Source organism: Prionailurus viverrinus, chromosome F1 (genome assembly GCF_022837055.1).
Source record: "Prionailurus viverrinus isolate Anna chromosome F1, UM_Priviv_1.0, whole genome shotgun sequence".
In the NCBI taxonomy this organism is placed as follows: Eukaryota; Metazoa; Chordata; class Mammalia; order Carnivora; family Felidae; genus Prionailurus; species Prionailurus viverrinus.
In genome coordinates, this window is record NC_062577.1 from 2,899,439 (window position 1) to 2,916,961 (window position 17,523).

Here is a 17,523-nt window from a genome sequence, read left to right on the forward strand (position 1 = left end):
GAGTGGGACACAGAATCTGAAGCAGGCTCCAGGCTCTGAGCTGTCAGTACAGAGCCCGGTGTAGGGCTAGAACCCATGAACTGCGAGATCACGAACCAAGTTAAAGTCGGACGCCCAACTGACCGAGTCACCCAGGCGCCCCTGTTCTGATATTCTTGAGTATATGCTATGCTCTTTCCATATGAAGCTTCAAGTCTTTTTTCTTGGCCAAGGGTGGGAGAGATGTTTTCTTGAATGATTAGCATTGGTTTTGTTCCTTTGTTCTGGTTTTCTTTTTCACGGATTTCTTTTAGGTCTTTGCTTATCTTCAGTATTTGTCACTTTGTCTAAAATCCTTTTTATCCCATTGTTCATTTCTTTTTACTTTAAAATTTTTCCCCTGTTAATTTCACCTGTGTCTTTTAAAGCATTACCTGTTGTTTACTTTCATTTTTAAAGGCTATTTTCATTGCATATGAAATTTTAGATTTGGAATTTATTTTCTTTCAGCAATTTAAAGATATTTTTACCCAAAATTTTCTGGTTTGCTTTATCTCTATAGAGAAATCAACTTGAAGACTTATAGCTACTCTTTTTTTTTTTTTTTTTTTTTTTGCTTTGGCTGCTTTTGAGGTTCTCTTTGTTTTTGATTTCAGAAATTTTACCATAGTGTTTCGGGATACAGATTACTTTTTTCTGTGCCTCGATGTCTTTTTCAAGTTTGGGAAAATTTTGCTTCTGCCCAACTCTCTCTCTTCTCTCTTTTTAGGACTCCACTCCTTAGATGTAGACAGTGAGTCTGCATTATGTTCTTGTCTATATTTTCAATCAGCTTATCTCCCTGTGTATAATTCTGGGCATTTCCTTCTTTTTTTTTTTTTAATTTTTTTTTAATGTTTATTTATTTTTGAGACAGAGAGAGACAGAGCATGAACGGGGGAGGGGCAGAGAGAGAGGGAGACACAGAATCCGAAGCAGGCTCCAGGCTCTGAGCCATCAGCCCAGAGCCTGACGCGGGGCTCAAACTCACGGACTGCGAGATCGTGACCTGAGCTGAAGTCGGATGCTTAACCAACTGAGCCACCCAGGTGCCCCTGGGCATTTCCTTCTGACACCTCTTCCAGTTGACTCTGTTTTCAGTCATCACTCCTAATAGTCAAATTCTTCACTCCAGTTAGTGCAGTTTTGATTTTTTTTTTTTTTCCAGAAGTGATCGGCAGCTCAGAGGCATGGATAAGGCAGAATGATTGATGTTTAAAGTTGCCGGGTGGGGCATTGGAACAACCCGGGGAGGCGACTTGCAGGTATTGGCAAGATGGAGTCTGGAGGACGAAACCATGGAGCTCAAGTTAGGCAGGAAAAGAGGAAATATGGGGGTGGCAGAGAGGGAGAGAGCAGAGGGCTCAATATGGTGGATGTCTAGACTGCGAGAGGAAAAGTAAGAGGCAGAGGAGCGGTGGGGATAACAACCACAGGGCTAGAAAATTGGGGGTTGAGGTCAGAGACCGCAGTGTTTGCATTTAAAGGTTTTTTTTTTTTAATATGAAATTTATTGTCAAATTGGTTTCCATACCACACCCAGGGCTCATCCCAACAGGTGCCCTCCTCAATACCCATCACCCACCCTCCTTCCCTCCCTCCCACCCCCCATCAACCCTCAGTTTGTTCTAGGTTTTTAACAGTCTCTTATGGTTTGGCTTCCTCCTTCTCTAACCTTTTTTTCTTCCTTCCCCTCCCCCATGGTCTTCTGTTTCGTTTCTCAGGATCCACATAAGCGTGAAAACATATGGTATCTGTCTTTCTCTGTAGGACTTATTTCACTTAGCATAACACTCTCCAGTTCCATCCACATTGCTACAAAAGGCCATATTTCATTCTTTCTCATTGCCATGTAGTATTCCATTGTGTATATAAACCACAATTTCTTTATCCATTCATCAGTTGATGGACATTTAGGCTCTTTCCACAATTTGGCTATTGTTGAGAGTGCTGCTATAAACAATGGGGTACAAGTGCCCTATGCATCAGCACTCCTGTATCCCTTGGGTAAATTCCTAGCAGTGCTATTGCTGGGTCATAGGGTAGATCTATTTTTAATTTTCTGAGGAACCTCCACACTTTTTCCAGAGTGGCTGCAACAATTTGCGTTCCCACCAACAGTGCAAGAGGGTTCCCATTTCTCCACATCCTCGCCAGCATCTATAGTCTCCTGGTTTGTTCATTTTAACCACTCTGACTGGCGTGAGGTGGTATCTGAGTGTGGTTTTGATTTGTGTTTCCCTGATGAGGAGCGACGTTGAGCATCTTTTCATGTGCTGGTTGGCCATTTGGATGTCTTCTTTAGAGAAGTGTCTATTCATGTTTTCTGCCCATTTTTTCACTGGGTTATTTGTTTTTCAGGTGTGGAGTTTGGTGAGCTCTTTATAGATTTTGGATACTAGCCCTTTGTCCGATATGTCATTTGCAAATATCTTTTCCCATTCTGTTGGTTGCCTTTTAGTTTTAATTTTTTTTTTCAACGTTTATTTATTTTTGGGACAGAGAGAGACAGAGCATGAACGGGGGAGGGGCAGAGAGAGAGGGAGACACAGAATCGGAAACAGGCTCCAGGCTCTGAGCCATCAGCCCAGAGCCCGACGCGGGGCTCGAACTCACGGACCGCGAGATCGTGACCTGGCTGAAGTCGGACGCTTAACCGACTGCGCCACCCAGGCGCCCCTGTTGCCTTTTAGTTTTGTTGGTTGTTTCCTTTGCTGTGCAGAAGGTTTTTATCTTCATGAGGTCTTAATAGTTCATTTTTGCTTTTAATTCCCTTGCCTTTGGGGATGTGTCAAGTAAGAAATGGCTGTGGCTGAGGTCAGAGAGGTTTTTTCCTGCTTTCTTCTCTAGGGTTTTGATGGTTTCCTGTCTCACGTTCAGGTCCTTTACCCATTTTGAGTTTATTTTTGTGAATGGTGTAAGAAAGTGGTCTAGTTTCATCCTTCTGCATGTTGCCGTCCAGTTCTCCCAGCACCATTGGTTAAAGAGACTGTCTTTTTTTCCATCGGATATTCTTTCCTGCTTTGTCAAAGATTAGTTGGCCATACGTTTGTGGGTTTAGTTCTGGGGTTTCTATTCTATTCCCTTGGTCTATGTGTCTGTTTTTGTGCCAATACCATGCTGTCCTGATGATGACAGCTTTGTAGTAGAGGCTAAAGTCTGGGATTGTGATGCCTCCTGCTTTGGTCTTCTTCAAAATTACTTTGGCTATTCGGGGCCTTTTGTGGTTCCATACAAATTTTAGGATTGCTTGTTCTAGCTTCGAGAAGAATGCTGGTGCAATTTTGATTGGGATTGCATTGAATATGTAGATAGCTTTGGGTAGTATTGACATTTTAACAATATTTATTCTTCCAATCCATGAGCATGGAATGTTTTCCCATTTCTGTGTATCTTCAATTTCCTTCATAAGCTTTCTATAGTTTTCAGCATACAGATCTTTTACATCTTTGGTTAGGTTTATTCCTAGGTATTTTATGCTTCTTGGTGCAATTGTGAATGGGATCAGTTTCTTTGTTTGTCTTTCTGTTGCTTCATTATTAGTGTATAAGAATGCAACTGATTTCTGTACGTTGATTTTGTATCCTGCGACTTTGCTGAATTCATCTATCAGTTCTAGCAGACTTCTGGTGTAGTCTATCGGATTTTCCATGTATAATATCATGTCATCTGCAAAAAGTGAAAGCTTAACTTCATCTTTGCCAATTTGATGCCTTTGATTTCCTTTTTTTGTCTGATTGCTGATGCTAGCACTTCCAACACTATGGTAAACAACAGCGGGGAGAGTGGACATCCCTGTCGTGTTCCTGATCTCAGGGGGAAAGCTCTCAGTTTTTCCCCATTGAGAATGATATTAGCTGTGGGCTTTTCATAAATGGCTTTTATGATGTTGAAGTATGTTTCTTGTATCCCGACTTTCTCGAGGGTTTTTATTAAGAAAGGATGCTGAATTTTGTCAAATGCTTTTTCTGCATCGATTGACAGGATCATATGGTTCTTATTTTTTCTTTTATTAATGTGATGTATCACATTGATTGATTTGCAAATGTTGAATCAGCCCTGCAGCCCAGGAATGAATCCCACTTGATCATGGTGAATAATTCTTTTTATATGCCGTTGAATTCTATTTGCTAGTATCTTATTGAGAATTTTTGCATCCATATTCATCAGGGATATTGGCCTGTAGTTCTCTTTTCTTGCTAGGTCTCTGTTTGGTTTAGGAATCAAAGTAATGCTGGCTTCATAGAATGAGTCTGGAAGTTTTCCTTCCCTTTCTATTTTTTGGAACAGCTTGAGAAGGATAGGTATTATCTCTGCTTTAAAGGTCTGGTAGAACTCCCCTGGGAAGCCATCTGGTCCTGGACTCTTACTTGTTGGGAGATTTTTGATAACTGATTCAATTTCTTCACTGGTTATTCAAGCTTTCTATTTCTTCCTGTTTGAGTTTTGGAAGTGTGTGGGTGTTTAGGAATTTGTCCATTTCTTCCAGGTTGTCCAGTTTGTTGGCATATAATTTTTCATAGTATTCCCTGATAATTGCTTGTATTTCTGAGGGATTGGTTGTAATAATTCCATTTTCATTCCTGATTTTATCTATTTGGGTCATCTCCCTTTTCATTTTGAGAAGCCTGGCTAGAGGTTTATCAATTTTGTTTATTTTTTCAAAAAACCAACTCTTGGTTTCATTGATCTGCTCTACAGTTTTTTTTTTAGAATCTATATTGTTTATTTCTGCTCTGATCTTTATTATTTCTCTTCTTCTGCTAGGTTTAGGGTGTCTTTGCTGCTCTGCTTGTATTTCCTTTAGGTGTGCTGTTAGGTTTTGTATTTGGGATTTTTCTTGTTTCTTGAGATAGGCCTGGATTGCAAGGTATTTTCCTCTCAGGACTGTCTTCACTGCATCCCAAAGCGTTTGGATTGTTGTCTTTTCATTTTCATTTGTTTCCATATATTTTCAAATTTCTTCTCTAATTGCCTGGTTGACACATTCATGCTTTAGTAGGGTGTTCTCTAACCTCCATGCTTTTGGAGGTTTTCCAGACTTTTTCCTGTGGTTGATTTCAAGCTTCATAGCATTGTGGTCTGAAATGTGCATCGTATGATTTCAATTCTTGTATACTTATGAAGGGCTGTTTTGTGACCCAGTATGTGATCTGTCTTGGAGAATGTTCCATGTGCACTCGAGAAGAAAGTATATTCTGTTGCTTTGGGATGCAGAGTTCTAAATATACCTGTGAAGTCCATCTGATCCAATGTATCATTCAGGGCCTTGTTTCTTTATTGATCCTGTGTCTAGATGATCTATCCACTGTTGTAAGTGGAGTATTAAAGTCCCCTGCAATTACCACATTCTTATCAATAAGGTGGCTTATGTTTGTGATTAATTGTTTTATATATTTGGGGGCTCCCGTATTCGGCGCATAGACATTTACAATTGTTAGCTCTTTCTCATGGATAGGCCTTGTGACAGCCTTTAATTTAAAGTCTAGTTTGTCTGATCTAAGTCTGGCTACTCCAGCTTTCTTTTGAGTTCCAGTAGCATGATAGATAGTTCTCCATCCCCTCACTTTCAATCTGAAGGTGCCCTCAGGTCTAAAATGAGTCTCTTGTAGACAGCAAATAGATGGGTCTTGTTTTTTTTATCCATTCTGATACCCTACGTCTTTTGGTTGGAGCATTTAGTCCATTTACATTCAGTGTTATTATAGAAAGATATGGGCTGAGAGTCATTGTGATGTCTGTAGGTTTCATGCTTGTAGTGATGTCTCTGGTACTTTGTCATCCTTGCAACATTTCACTCACAGAATCCCCCTTAGGATCTCTTGTAGGGCTGGTTTAGTGGTGATGAATTCCTTCAGTTTTTGTTTGTTTGGGAACACCTTTATCTCTCCTTCTATTCCGAATGACAGACTTGCTGTATATTTTTTCTGTTCATCACATTGAAGATTTCCTGCCATTCTTTGCTGGCCTGCCAAGTTTCAGTAGATAGGTCTGTCAATAGTCTTATCAGTCTCCCTTCATATGTTAGAGCATGTTTATCCCTAGCTGCTTTCAGAATTTTCTCTTTATCCTTGTATTTTGCCAGTTTCACTATGATATGTTGTGCAGATTGATTCAAGTTACATCTGAAGGGAGTTCTCTTTGCCTCTTGGATTTCAATGCCTTTTTTCCTTCCCCAGATCAGGGAAGTTCTCAGCTATGATTTGTTCAAGTACACCTTCAGCCCCTTTCTCTCTCTCTTCCTCTTCTGGAATTCCTATTATATGGATATTGTTCTGTTTGATTGCAGCACTTAGTTCTCTAATTCTCCCCTCATACTCCTGGAATTTTTTCTCTCTTTTTCTCTGCTTCCTCTTTTTCCATAATTTTATCTTCTAATTCACCTATTCTCTCCTCTGCCTCTTCAATCCGAGCTACGGTCGCCTCCATTTTATTTTGCACCTCATTTATAGCATTTTTTAGCTCCTCATGACTATTTCTCAGTCTCTTGATCTCAGTAGCAATAGATTCTCTGCTGTCATCTCTACTTTTTTCAAGCCCAGCAATTAATTTTTCAACTCTTATTGTAAGTTCTTGTTCCGTTATATTGCTTAAATTGTTTTTGATCAATTCGTTAGCTGTCGCTACTTCCTGGAGTTTCTCTTGAGGAGAACTCTTCCGTTTTGTCATTTTGGGTAGTCCCTGGGGTGGCGTCCAACTGCAGGGCACTTCCGCTGTGCTGTCTGGAGTAACTTGTGTTGGTGGGTGGGGCCGCAGTCAGACCCAACATCTGTACCCAGCCCACTGCTGGGGCTACAGTCAGACTGGTGTGTACCTTATCTTCCCGTCTCCCAGGGGCAGGACTCACTGTGGAGTGGTGTGGCCCCTCTCTGGGCTACTTGCACACTACCAGGCTTATGGTGCTGCTTCTATGGGATATGGCGTATTAGCCGGGGTGGATCCGCAAGGTGCGCAGGGGCGGGAGGGGCAGGCTCAGCTCTCTTTGCCTTTGGTGGTCCCCTGCGGGAGGGTCCCTGAAGCACCAGGAGGGAGGCAGACCCGTCGGAGGGATGGATCCACAGAAACACTGTCGTTGGGCGTTTTCGCAGCGCAAGCAGTTCGGGAACTGGTTCCCTTTGGGATTTCGGCTTGGGGATGGGAGAGGGAGATGGTGCTGGCCAGTGCCTTTGTTCCCTGCGGAGCTGAGCTCTGTCTGCCAGGGCTCAACACCTCTCCCTCCTGGTGTCCTCTCGCCCTCCCGCTCTCTGAGCAGAGCTGTTGACTTTTAACATTCCAGATGTTAAGTCCCACTGGCTGTCAGAACCCATGCAGTCTGGCCCCCCTGCTTTTGCCAGCCAGTCTCAGTGGCTCTGCCTTGCCAGGCGGGCTGCCCCTCTACCGCCCCGGCTCCCTCCCGCCAGTCCGTGTAGTGCGCACCGCCTCTCCGCCCTTCCTACCCTCTTCCGTGGGCCTCTCGTCTGCGCTGGGCTCCGGAGACTCCGTTCTGCTAGTCTTCTGGCAGTTTTCTGGGTGTTTTAGGCAGGTGTGGGTGGAATCTAAGTGATCAGCAGGATGAGGTGAGCCCAGCGTCCTCCTACGCTGCCATCTTCCAAATCTATCTACCAAGTTTTTCATTTATTATTTTTTTTTTTTGAGAAAAAGCGACAGAGTGCAAGCAGGGAAGAGGCAGAGAGAGAAGGAGAATCTCAAGCAGGCTCCACGCTGCCAGCGCAGAGCCCGATGTGGGGCTTGATCTCATGAAGCTATGAGATCATAACCTGAGCTGAAATCAAGAGTTGGACGTTTAACCGACTGAGCCTCCCAGGCACCCCCGGAGTGTTTGAATGTAAATGTAATTATAGCAAACGGACTGACATTGGTCAAGGCAGGCTCAGCTGTGCCGCAATAAACCCCAACCCTCAGGGCCTTTACGCATTCAAGTTCAATTCCTGCTCACACATAGTCCGGTGCAGATGCCCCTGGTGAGAGGGTTCCTATGGATGACTCTTCTCAAGCAGTGGAGTGGCTTTTCTGTCTAGTGGCTCTTTGAAGGTTCCCTTCACCGGTCCCTTCTTACCCAGCTTGTATCTATTCCGTCTTTAATTGTTGCTGCAATCGACTGACATGTGGAGGAAGGTCGGAAGCATGGAGGTTCATGCGGCCCCTTCTTTAGCACTTCAGCCTGCACGTGACACATATCGCTTCTGCTCATTCCCCGGAGGTGAGAACCAGTCATGTGGCCCCACCCAGACGCAAACAGGGCGGGGAAACGTCATCCCCATTTAGAAAGCTTCTCCCCAGCAATAGCCCCATGTGATGGCTGGCCACAGTCAGGAGTCAACTGTGACTGCTTTTAGGCCATGAGGAACACTCACCAAGTTCTGAGCAAATGACAGCAACAGCCAGGGATGGGGTATGTGACACCTGGATGACAGGGGCCTTAAACCAATGCCACTTGAATTAGGGTGAGGGGATTATTGATCTGGCCATGACACTGTGGATTAGGGAGGGCTTTAGTTCCGCAGCTTATCCTGAAGTACTTTGGGGAGAGAGAAAGAGAACCCTTGGTTTGAGAGAAAAACAGGGAAAATTATATATTCTCTGAGGAATGTCTACTGAAGAAGGGTCAAGGGGCATTTAACCCCAGGGTATATTAGAAAGGTTTGAGAAGGTGCAGAGGAATGGGGGCCAGGGAATCTGGACCCAGGTATAAGAAGAATGGAATAGTTTAGGGATGAGACTGTGGGGAGAGGGTAGTTGGGAAGGAATCACATTTTGGGGGCTGGACAAGTGTGGGAGGAACATGGTGGGATGGATTTGTTTGGCCACATAATTGAAAGACAGTTTGTTCTTGCGACATTCTGGAGGGGTAGCAGGCGGAACTCATTGTCTCTTGGCTGCTATCTGGTGGGTTCTCCTTCTTGGAGCATTAAGGTCTCTGACAGATGAGAAAGTTCCTTTGGAAGGAGTCATCCCTGCCTTTGAGCTTGAGATCTCTGGGGAAAAGCAGGAATCAATGCTGGTGACTTCTGGGGAGGCTCCATTGTGATGGGAGGCCCTCAGGATAGAAGGCCACATAGGGGAGTGAAGTGTGGTGGCCAGGAGGGGTAAGGTCTTCCTGCCAAGACCTGCAAAGTGAGAGGGTTGTCACCAAGGAGGCTGAGTATCTCATCTCATCTCACCCTGAGAGAGTGGGCGAGGGCTTGAGTGGGTCAGAGGGACAGGAGGAAGAGAGAATCTCAAGCAGGCACCACACCCAGTGCAGAGCCCATGCAGGGCTCGATCCCATGACCCTGGGATCATGACCTGGAGCTGAAATTATGAGTTGGACACTCAACCAACTGAGCCACCCAGGCACCCCAAAGTCTGTGACTATGACCAGGGCTTCTTTCCCTGTGAATGAATTTCAGTATTCACAAAATTTAATACACAGGTCGTGTGTGTTTTCTACCTGTGTGTTACAGGTTCTATTTCCCTTAGATAATTTATATACAGATTTAAAACGGGACGACAGGTCTACCTGCGCGTTCAGGTCTGTTTCAACTCAAAGACACCGTACCTTCTTCATGGTATTATTAAAGCTGTAGTCGTTCCTGCCGTGTATTTCCCACACAATGAAATTGACTTCCACATCTTCAACATAGCCATTTTCATTGTATCTGCATGAGACAACAAGCACAACAATAGTAGTTGAGGGTAGAGGACAGGGGTTAAGAGCGGCAGCTTTCTTGTCTGGTGGGCTTCCGTTTCAGTTCTGTGTTTATCCCTGAACAGCCAGCCTTGCAGCCCCAGGGAGGTGACTTATGTTCTGGAAGCCTCGACATCCTCACTTATCTGTAAAATAACAACTGTACCTACTGTACAGGTTTCCTTCACCTCTCAAAATCAGCCTCATAGTGACAAAGCAGAATGATGTCGCCTTTTCAACAGTCAGAGCCCTAAGTGCTCTTCAGTTTGACGGGAACCACGTAGTGAGGAGGTGAGGCCCTGCCGTGCTGGCTGGTCGCAGGGAAAAAGACTGCAGGGATGAAGGAGGAAGGGCACAGCAAAGATCCCCTGGTGTCATTGAATCCACATGAATTCTTTGGGTGACTGTTGCATGCCAGCGAATTAAAGCACAGAATCACTAGGAGAGCAGATGTTCTGGATCTCCCGGGAGGACCCGGCTGGAGGACAGGGCTGAGTGTCAGGGGACGGGCAGCAGCAGTGAGACCTCTCATGGGACCGAGAGCTAGAAGTGGCCACCAGCTCCCAGGAGCCACAGTCATGCATGGCTCATGCCCAGGGAGCTCGTGATGACTTCTACCCACAGCAGACCCCAGCAGACAGTCAAGCATGGACAGGTTGCCCACCCCCCAGATGCCAGCACTGGAGACATAAGCCCCATTGAGCTTAGAGTATTCACCCCAAATTCAGTGTGTTTCAAAAGGGATGTTCCTTCAAATTGTTAAGATCATTATTATTGTTTTTTTTTGTTTTTTTGTTTTTTTTGGTACCGTATGGAAACAGGGGCTTGAGACCAAAGTTCAGGTTCAGTTACTGGTGAAGTTACTGGTGTGTACCAGACCTTGTTGCCATTTTAAACATGGTCACATCTTCCTTCTCCATCAGTCAGTGACCGTTTTTCTGAATGGGAATGTCTCCTCCCCCCCCCCCCCCCCCCCATCCCCCAGGATGAAAATTTCACTTAGGACTTTGGTTCAGGCGCTTGCTGCTGGGCTCTGACTCCAGGACTCTTGCCCCAGTGTCTGATATTTTCTCTTGCTTCCCCTCTCTGTGTTTATCCGTAAAAGATCAAGGGTCCTTGACAGTGTTTCTCTACCCACTGCCCGCAACTCTGCCTGACTTCACGGGTCGCTCTACCTGGCTCTCCGTATGTCCTACAACCTGACACCGTCCATTCTTGCTTAGAAAAACCAGCTGTTGTCCCATTCACAAGCAGGGCAGGGGATTTTTACCTATCGGAAAGTGGTATCTGAAGAAGCTACTTTATTTTCATCTTAATTCATTTTTAGGAACCATGAAGACATGAACTCAGGTGTGACTAGCTAGGGGTTAGAGTAGTGGTGGTCGACGTGTTTCCCAGCACAGGAGGAAGGTCACAGAGAACTCTAAAGTTCCTTCCACAGGAAAATGCACACACGTGTGTGACACATTTAATGTGGTATGCAGTTTCGGAGATTTGGGCCAGGCTTTAGCAAAGCTCTCATTCTAGGAGATTCGGAAGGTGCAGCTTGTTTGCATCTTCTGAAAGCCATCACATTCTTGAATGATTAAGGACTAATTGTAAAGCCAGACCTTTTATTTGAATTCAGAAAAAAGATTTTCCTTGAACTGGGAGCAGACATCTTTGGACACTCACAAAACCAATAAGCTATAGCGTCATCTAGTGGCAATAAGGATAAATTACATGACCCCATATTTCCCGGGTTTATAATGCTCCTTGATGATGTTTTATCGATTTCACTGAGCATATGGGACAAAAATACTTCCCCGTGTAAGCATGGCTTATTTTCATTAATGTTCATTAATAAGATATGATACCAATGAAACCTGAGAAATTCGGGAATGTCTTTACTTGGCAACTAACTTCCCTACAACTTGTAACTTCACTGTGACAGTTCCCCTTTTGGAATTCGGAAGGAGAGACCTCTCCGTGGATCCACTGGATGCATATGTTTTCAGTCCTGCACGGCCACTCAGATAGCCCACGGTATCATGTCTTTTATTTTCTGTTTTGTGGTGCTTTAATAGCTGGGTTAATTATTCCAGGAGAATGAATTGGAAGCAGCATGCTCTATCAAGTGAGTCCTGGTGCCCAGACACGTAAGTAAGTAACCCCAAGACAAACGTGCCGCCACGTGATCCAAAGTAGGGTTTGGATCTCCGGCCTGCTCTCCGGCCCCGCCTCCTTCACCCCTCGCAGACTCTCATCTGCCCCTTGACCTCACCAGACTTCCAATCCTGACCCCTCTCTGCTTTCCTCCTCCAGGCAGTTTCCTCCCTGCCCAGCATCCTGGATTCATTCACTTGTTCTGGCCCTGCCTCCAACATCTCACCCCAGTCTTGGACGTCACACTGTGCCTTCCGCATTCAAGCACATGTCACTCGAGAAATTCAAATATGTGGGATTGAACCCACTTGTGGCGTCAACTCAATTGTGCCTTCGGTGTTGTCTGATCATCTTTCTATGGGTCGCCTTAGCCAGGCCGTCTCACATTACCTTCAGTGACCCCTGACATCCTCCTCAAAGCTCCTCCTCAACCCCTCAGGGCGCCCCGTTTACACAGCGTCCTTTCTCTTTCATGGAAGTAAATTGAGGTTGTCAGACATGACTTCTCTTCACTCCCACACTCCTATTTCCAAACCAGTCACTTTCTACATTTAATTTTACTCCCTCCGGGGCGCCTGGGTGGCTCAGTCGGTTAAGCATCCGACTTCGGCTCAGGTCATGATCTCACAGTCAGTGAGTTGGAGCCCCACATCAGGCTCTGTGCTGACACCTCCGAGCCTGGAGCCTGCTTCGGATTCTGTGTCTCCCTCCCTCTCTGTTTCACCACTGCTCACGCTCTCTTTCTCTCTCAAAAATAAATAAATATCAAAAATAAAAATAAAAACAAATTTTTTTTTACTCCTTCCCCCCAAGTCTCAGAGGATGAATTTATTCTCCTTTCAACATTGCCACCTGGGCCTTTGATGCTACTTCCCCAGTTTTCTTCATGGACTTGGCTCCTATAGCTTATTTCATTTTAATTAGAAAATATTTCAAATATGCAGGACACAGAGAATAATGTGAAAGTTGTTATATATCATTCCCATCCAGGTTTTAAACTTTACTTATACATAAATATATCCATAAATCATATATAGTGCTGCTTTGTGGGTTTGCAAATAAATGTAACATGAGGTTACACTGCAAGTATATTTTGGCAACTTCCCCCCCTCCCCCTGACATTCAATATTAGGTTTTGAGATGAATCCATAGAAGTTTCCAGTCTCTTGATCTCTTTTCCTCATCAGCAGCTCCCTCCCGGCTACTCTTCCTTCCCTACCCAACCCGAGCTTCATGGCTGACTGTCCGATTCCCTCTTACAGCCATCTTAGTCATTCATTTTCACTGCTGTGCAGTATGGCACTGGCTGACCGTACAACGTATACATCCAAATGTTCACTATGTTTTGTTATGTGTATTTTACCACAATTTGAAAAATCTGTACATAAAGACACCATGAGCACACATTTCCGCCAGGCGTCCTTTGCGCTCGGTTTATGGTAAGATACCGCGAGGTAGCAGGAAGAGTAGGAGAATGTGAAGCCAAGTGAAGAAAACGTTTCAATTGGGAGAGAGTGACCAGCTATGCAATTCTTGCTAACGAGGTCAGGTAGGGTGAGTCTTGTGGGCTGAGCACTGGGTGTACCAATATGGAGGCCACCGGTGACACTAGCCAGCAGTGCCAGTGGCGTGGTGCTGGTAGAATCCTCACTGAGAGGGGCTGGGGGACAGGAGGAGAGTTAGTCACGGTGAGTATGGTAGCTGAAGAGGTAGTGGGGTCAAGGGAGGGTCTTGTTGTGTTTTTGTTTCTGATGACGTTAGAACTGCAGGTTTCTTTGATGATACAGTCAAGAGGGAAAAGTCGATGATGCCGGAGAAGGAGGGGGCAGTTTCGGAAGCAGTGTTCTGAATTAGGAAAGCAGGTGGGGATCCAATTCCCAGATGGAGAGAGAGGCCTTACATGTACGTATAGTTCACCTATGATGATAGGAAGACAGACAGAGTTCAAGGGGACGGATGTTTGCAGATGAGTAGGTAAGGTGGTAGAAGTTTGTGGAGACCTCTTCTGATTGAGGTCACTGGGACTCATTCGTCTTCCTCATTCTCTCTTTTCTTCTATCAATTATCAATCAATTATCAAGCCCTGTGTATTACAATCCCTCATTTTTCTCATAAATAATTCCTCTTCTTTGTCCTTGCTGCTATTTTAATCACTCGTTTTTTTCCTCCATGGAACTACCATTGGAGGTACCAACTGGAGTACCAATTTTCCTCCACTGGTACTACCAATATAGTTTGCCACCTGGTCTCCCTACTTAGACTTGCTTTCCTGAAGGTCATCTTCTACCCTTCTCCCAGAGAGAACTAGTTAAGGCACATATTTGATCATGCCACTCTACCATAGAATGGACAGAAAGTCTTTCACAAGGTAGACTCCACCTAGCTAGTTTCCCAGCCTCTTGGCTTGACACTTACTGCCTCACTTAATGCCCCAACAGCATTTTACTGTTGGAACTGTGCATTTTCTTCCTCACCATAATTTTTGCTTGAAAGGCTCCCTGGTGGAGTCCATTATCACCTTCCCCACTTCTCTTTTTCCCTCCCTGCCTTCAGCTAAATATTCATTATCCTTTAAGACTCAGTGACTAGCTCAAATGCAAGTTATTCTGGAAATATTTCCCAAAGCCCATCTCCCTTCCGCAGCTGGGTTGGATTCTTTTCTTTTGAGTTTCCTTTTTATTATTCCATATCAGCTCATATGTTTATCTAATTCATCAGGCTCTTGAGCCCTGGGAACAGAAATCCTATCTTATTTATCTTTGAGTTCCCATTGCCTACCAGAGTAAAATGTTCAAAGATGTTTAATAATAATGAATTGAAGAGTACACTTCTCTGGGAGAGAACATTAAGATTATGTACCACTGGGGGATTAGGTACCGCATTAAACAAAAAACAAAAAAAACAAGGAGCCTGGGAAGATGGCAGAATAGGAGGACCCTGAGCTCATCCCACCCCACATTTTCAACTAGACATCACCCACATCCAAATCAATAAGCCAGAGAGTTATCTGAAGACTGGTAGAACAGACTCCGCTACTAAATATAGAAAAGAAGAGAGGTAAGGAACACAAAAGAAATGAGTAATTCTGTAAAAAAAAAAAAGTCAGTCAAGGAACTCACACAAAAAAGGATGTAAAACATAATAACATATACCTAAAATATAGGTAGGAGAGGCAAAAAGAGTGGTTTCAAACTTAAATGACCACGAACTTAATATAGACTGCTGCATGCAGATGAGGTTATATACAAACCTGATGGTAACTATATACCAAAAACTGTTAATAAGTATGTAAAGACTAAAGAGAAAGAAATGCAAATATATCACTAAAGAAAATCAACAAAACGTGAGAGAAAGACAAGAAAGGATCAGAGAAAATCTTCAGGAAAACTAAGTAATAAACCAAGTGATAAAATGGCAGTCAGTTTATACCCATCAATACTTACTTTGAATGGATTAAACATTCCAATCAAAAGACATAGGGTGACAGAAAGGACAAAAAAACAAGACTCATTTTTGGGGCACCTGGGTGGCTCAGTCAGTTAAGTGACTGACTCTTTTGATTTCTGCTCAGGTCATGATCTCACAGTTTGTGAGACGAGCCCCATGTTGGGCTCTGCACTGACAGCATTAAGCCTGCTTGGGATTCTCTCTCTGCCCCTCCCCTGTTTACGTGCTCGCTCTCTCTCTCAAAATAAATAAATAAACTTAAAAAAAACCCACCAAAACAAAACAAGAGCTATCTATATGTTGCTTACAGGAGACTCATTTTAGACCAAAAGACACCTGCAGATTGAAAGTGAGGGGATGGAGAAACATTTATCATGCAAATGGACATCAAAAGAAAGCTGGACTAGCAATACTTCTATTGGAAAAACTAGACTTTAAACAAAGACTGTAACAAGAGACAAAGAAGGATACTATATAATAATAAAGGGGACAATACAAGAAGATATAACAATTGTAAATATTAATGCACCAAACATCAAAGCACCCAAATGGATAAAAAAGTTAACAAACATAAAGGAACTAATTGATAATAATACAATAATAATAGGGGACTTTAACAACCCACTTACATCCATGGACAGATCATCTATATAGGACATCAACAAGGAAACAATGGCTCTGAATGACACACTGGACCACATGGATTTAACAGATATATTCAAGACCTTCCATCCTAAAACAGCAGAATACACATTCAAGTGCACTCAGAACATTCTGCAGAATAGATCACATATTAAGCCATAAAACAAATCTTAACAAATTCAAGAAATTGAAGTCATACATGCATCTTTTCTCACCACAATGCTATGAAACTAGGAGTCAACCACAAGAAAAAATCTGGAAAGAGCACAATATATGGAGGTTAAAGAACATGCTACTAAACAATGAGTGGGTCAAGAAGAAATCAAAGAAAAAATAAAAAAGTACATGGAAACATATGACAATGAAAACACAATGGCTCAAAACCTCTGGGATGCAGCAAAAGTGGTCCTAAGAGGGAAGTATATACCAATATAGGTCTCCTTCAAGAAGCAAGAAAAATCTCAAATAAACAACCTAACCTTGCACCTAAATAAGCTAGAATAAGACAACAAAACCTTACACCAGCAGAAGAAAGGAAATAATAAAGGTTAGAGCATAAATAAGTGTTATAGAAACTGAAAAACCAATAGAACAGTTCAATGAAACCAAAAGCTGGTTCTTTGAAAAAATCAACAAAATTGGAAAACCTGTGGCCAGACTTCTCAAAGAAAGAGAGAGAGAGAGAGAGAGAAAGTGAGCAGGACAGGACCCAAATAAATAAAATCATAAACAAGAGAGGAGAAATAACAACCAACACCACAGAAATACAAACAATTATAAGAGACTATTATGAAAAAACCATAACGGCAAAAAATTGGACAACCTAGAAGAAATGAACAAATGCCTGGAAATGTACAAACTACCAAAACTGAAACAGGAGGAAATAGAAAATTTGAGCAGATGAATAATCAGCAAAGAAATTGAGTCAGTAATCAAAATATTCCCCCAAAAACAGAAGTCCAGGACCAGATGGCTACACAGGTGAATTCTACCAAGCATTATTTCTTCATTTAAAAAAAATTTTAGTTAGTTAATATACCGTGCAATATTGGTTTCAGAAGTAGAATTTAGTGATTCTTCACTTATATACAACACCCAGTGCTCATCACAACAAGTGCCCTCCTTAGTACCTATCACCCGTCTAGTCCATCTCGCACTATCCTCCCTCCATCAACCCTCAGTTTGTTCCCTATCATTAAGTCTCTTATGGTTTGTTTCCATTTCTTATCTCCCCACCTTCCCATATGTTCATTTGTTTTGCTTCTTAAACTCCACATATGAGTGAAATCATATATTTGTCTTTCTCTGATTGACTTATTTTGCTTAGGATAATACATTCTAGCTCCATCCATGTTGTTGAAAATGGCAAGATTTCATTCTTTTAGATGGCTGAGTAATATTCCATTGTGCGTGTGTGTATAAAATGGAGTATTATTCAGCCATGAAAAAGAATGAAATCTTGCCATTTGCAATGACATGGATGGAACTAGAGAGTATAATGCTAACTGAAATAAGTCAGAGAAAGACAGATACCATATAATTTCACTGATATGTAGAGTTTAAAAACCAAAACAAATGAGAAAGGGAAAAAAAGAGAGAGAGAC

The 17,523-nt window shown here is 43.1% G+C and overlaps 1 protein-coding gene across 5 annotated transcripts in view; it reads right to left on the reverse strand.

Moving 5' to 3' along the window:
* The window catches only part of CATSPERE (catsper channel auxiliary subunit epsilon), a 201,574-nt gene that overhangs the window by 18,864 nt on the left and 165,187 nt on the right, over nucleotides 1-17,523 (reverse strand). For all 5 annotated transcript variants that reach the window (XM_047841280.1, XM_047841279.1, XM_047841278.1 and 2 more), the window contains one exon: nucleotides 9,557-9,656. In XM_047841280.1, the coding sequence (XP_047697236.1) occupies nucleotides 9,557-9,656 (100 nt within the window). The remainder of the gene's footprint in view (nucleotides 1-9,556; nucleotides 9,657-17,523) is intronic.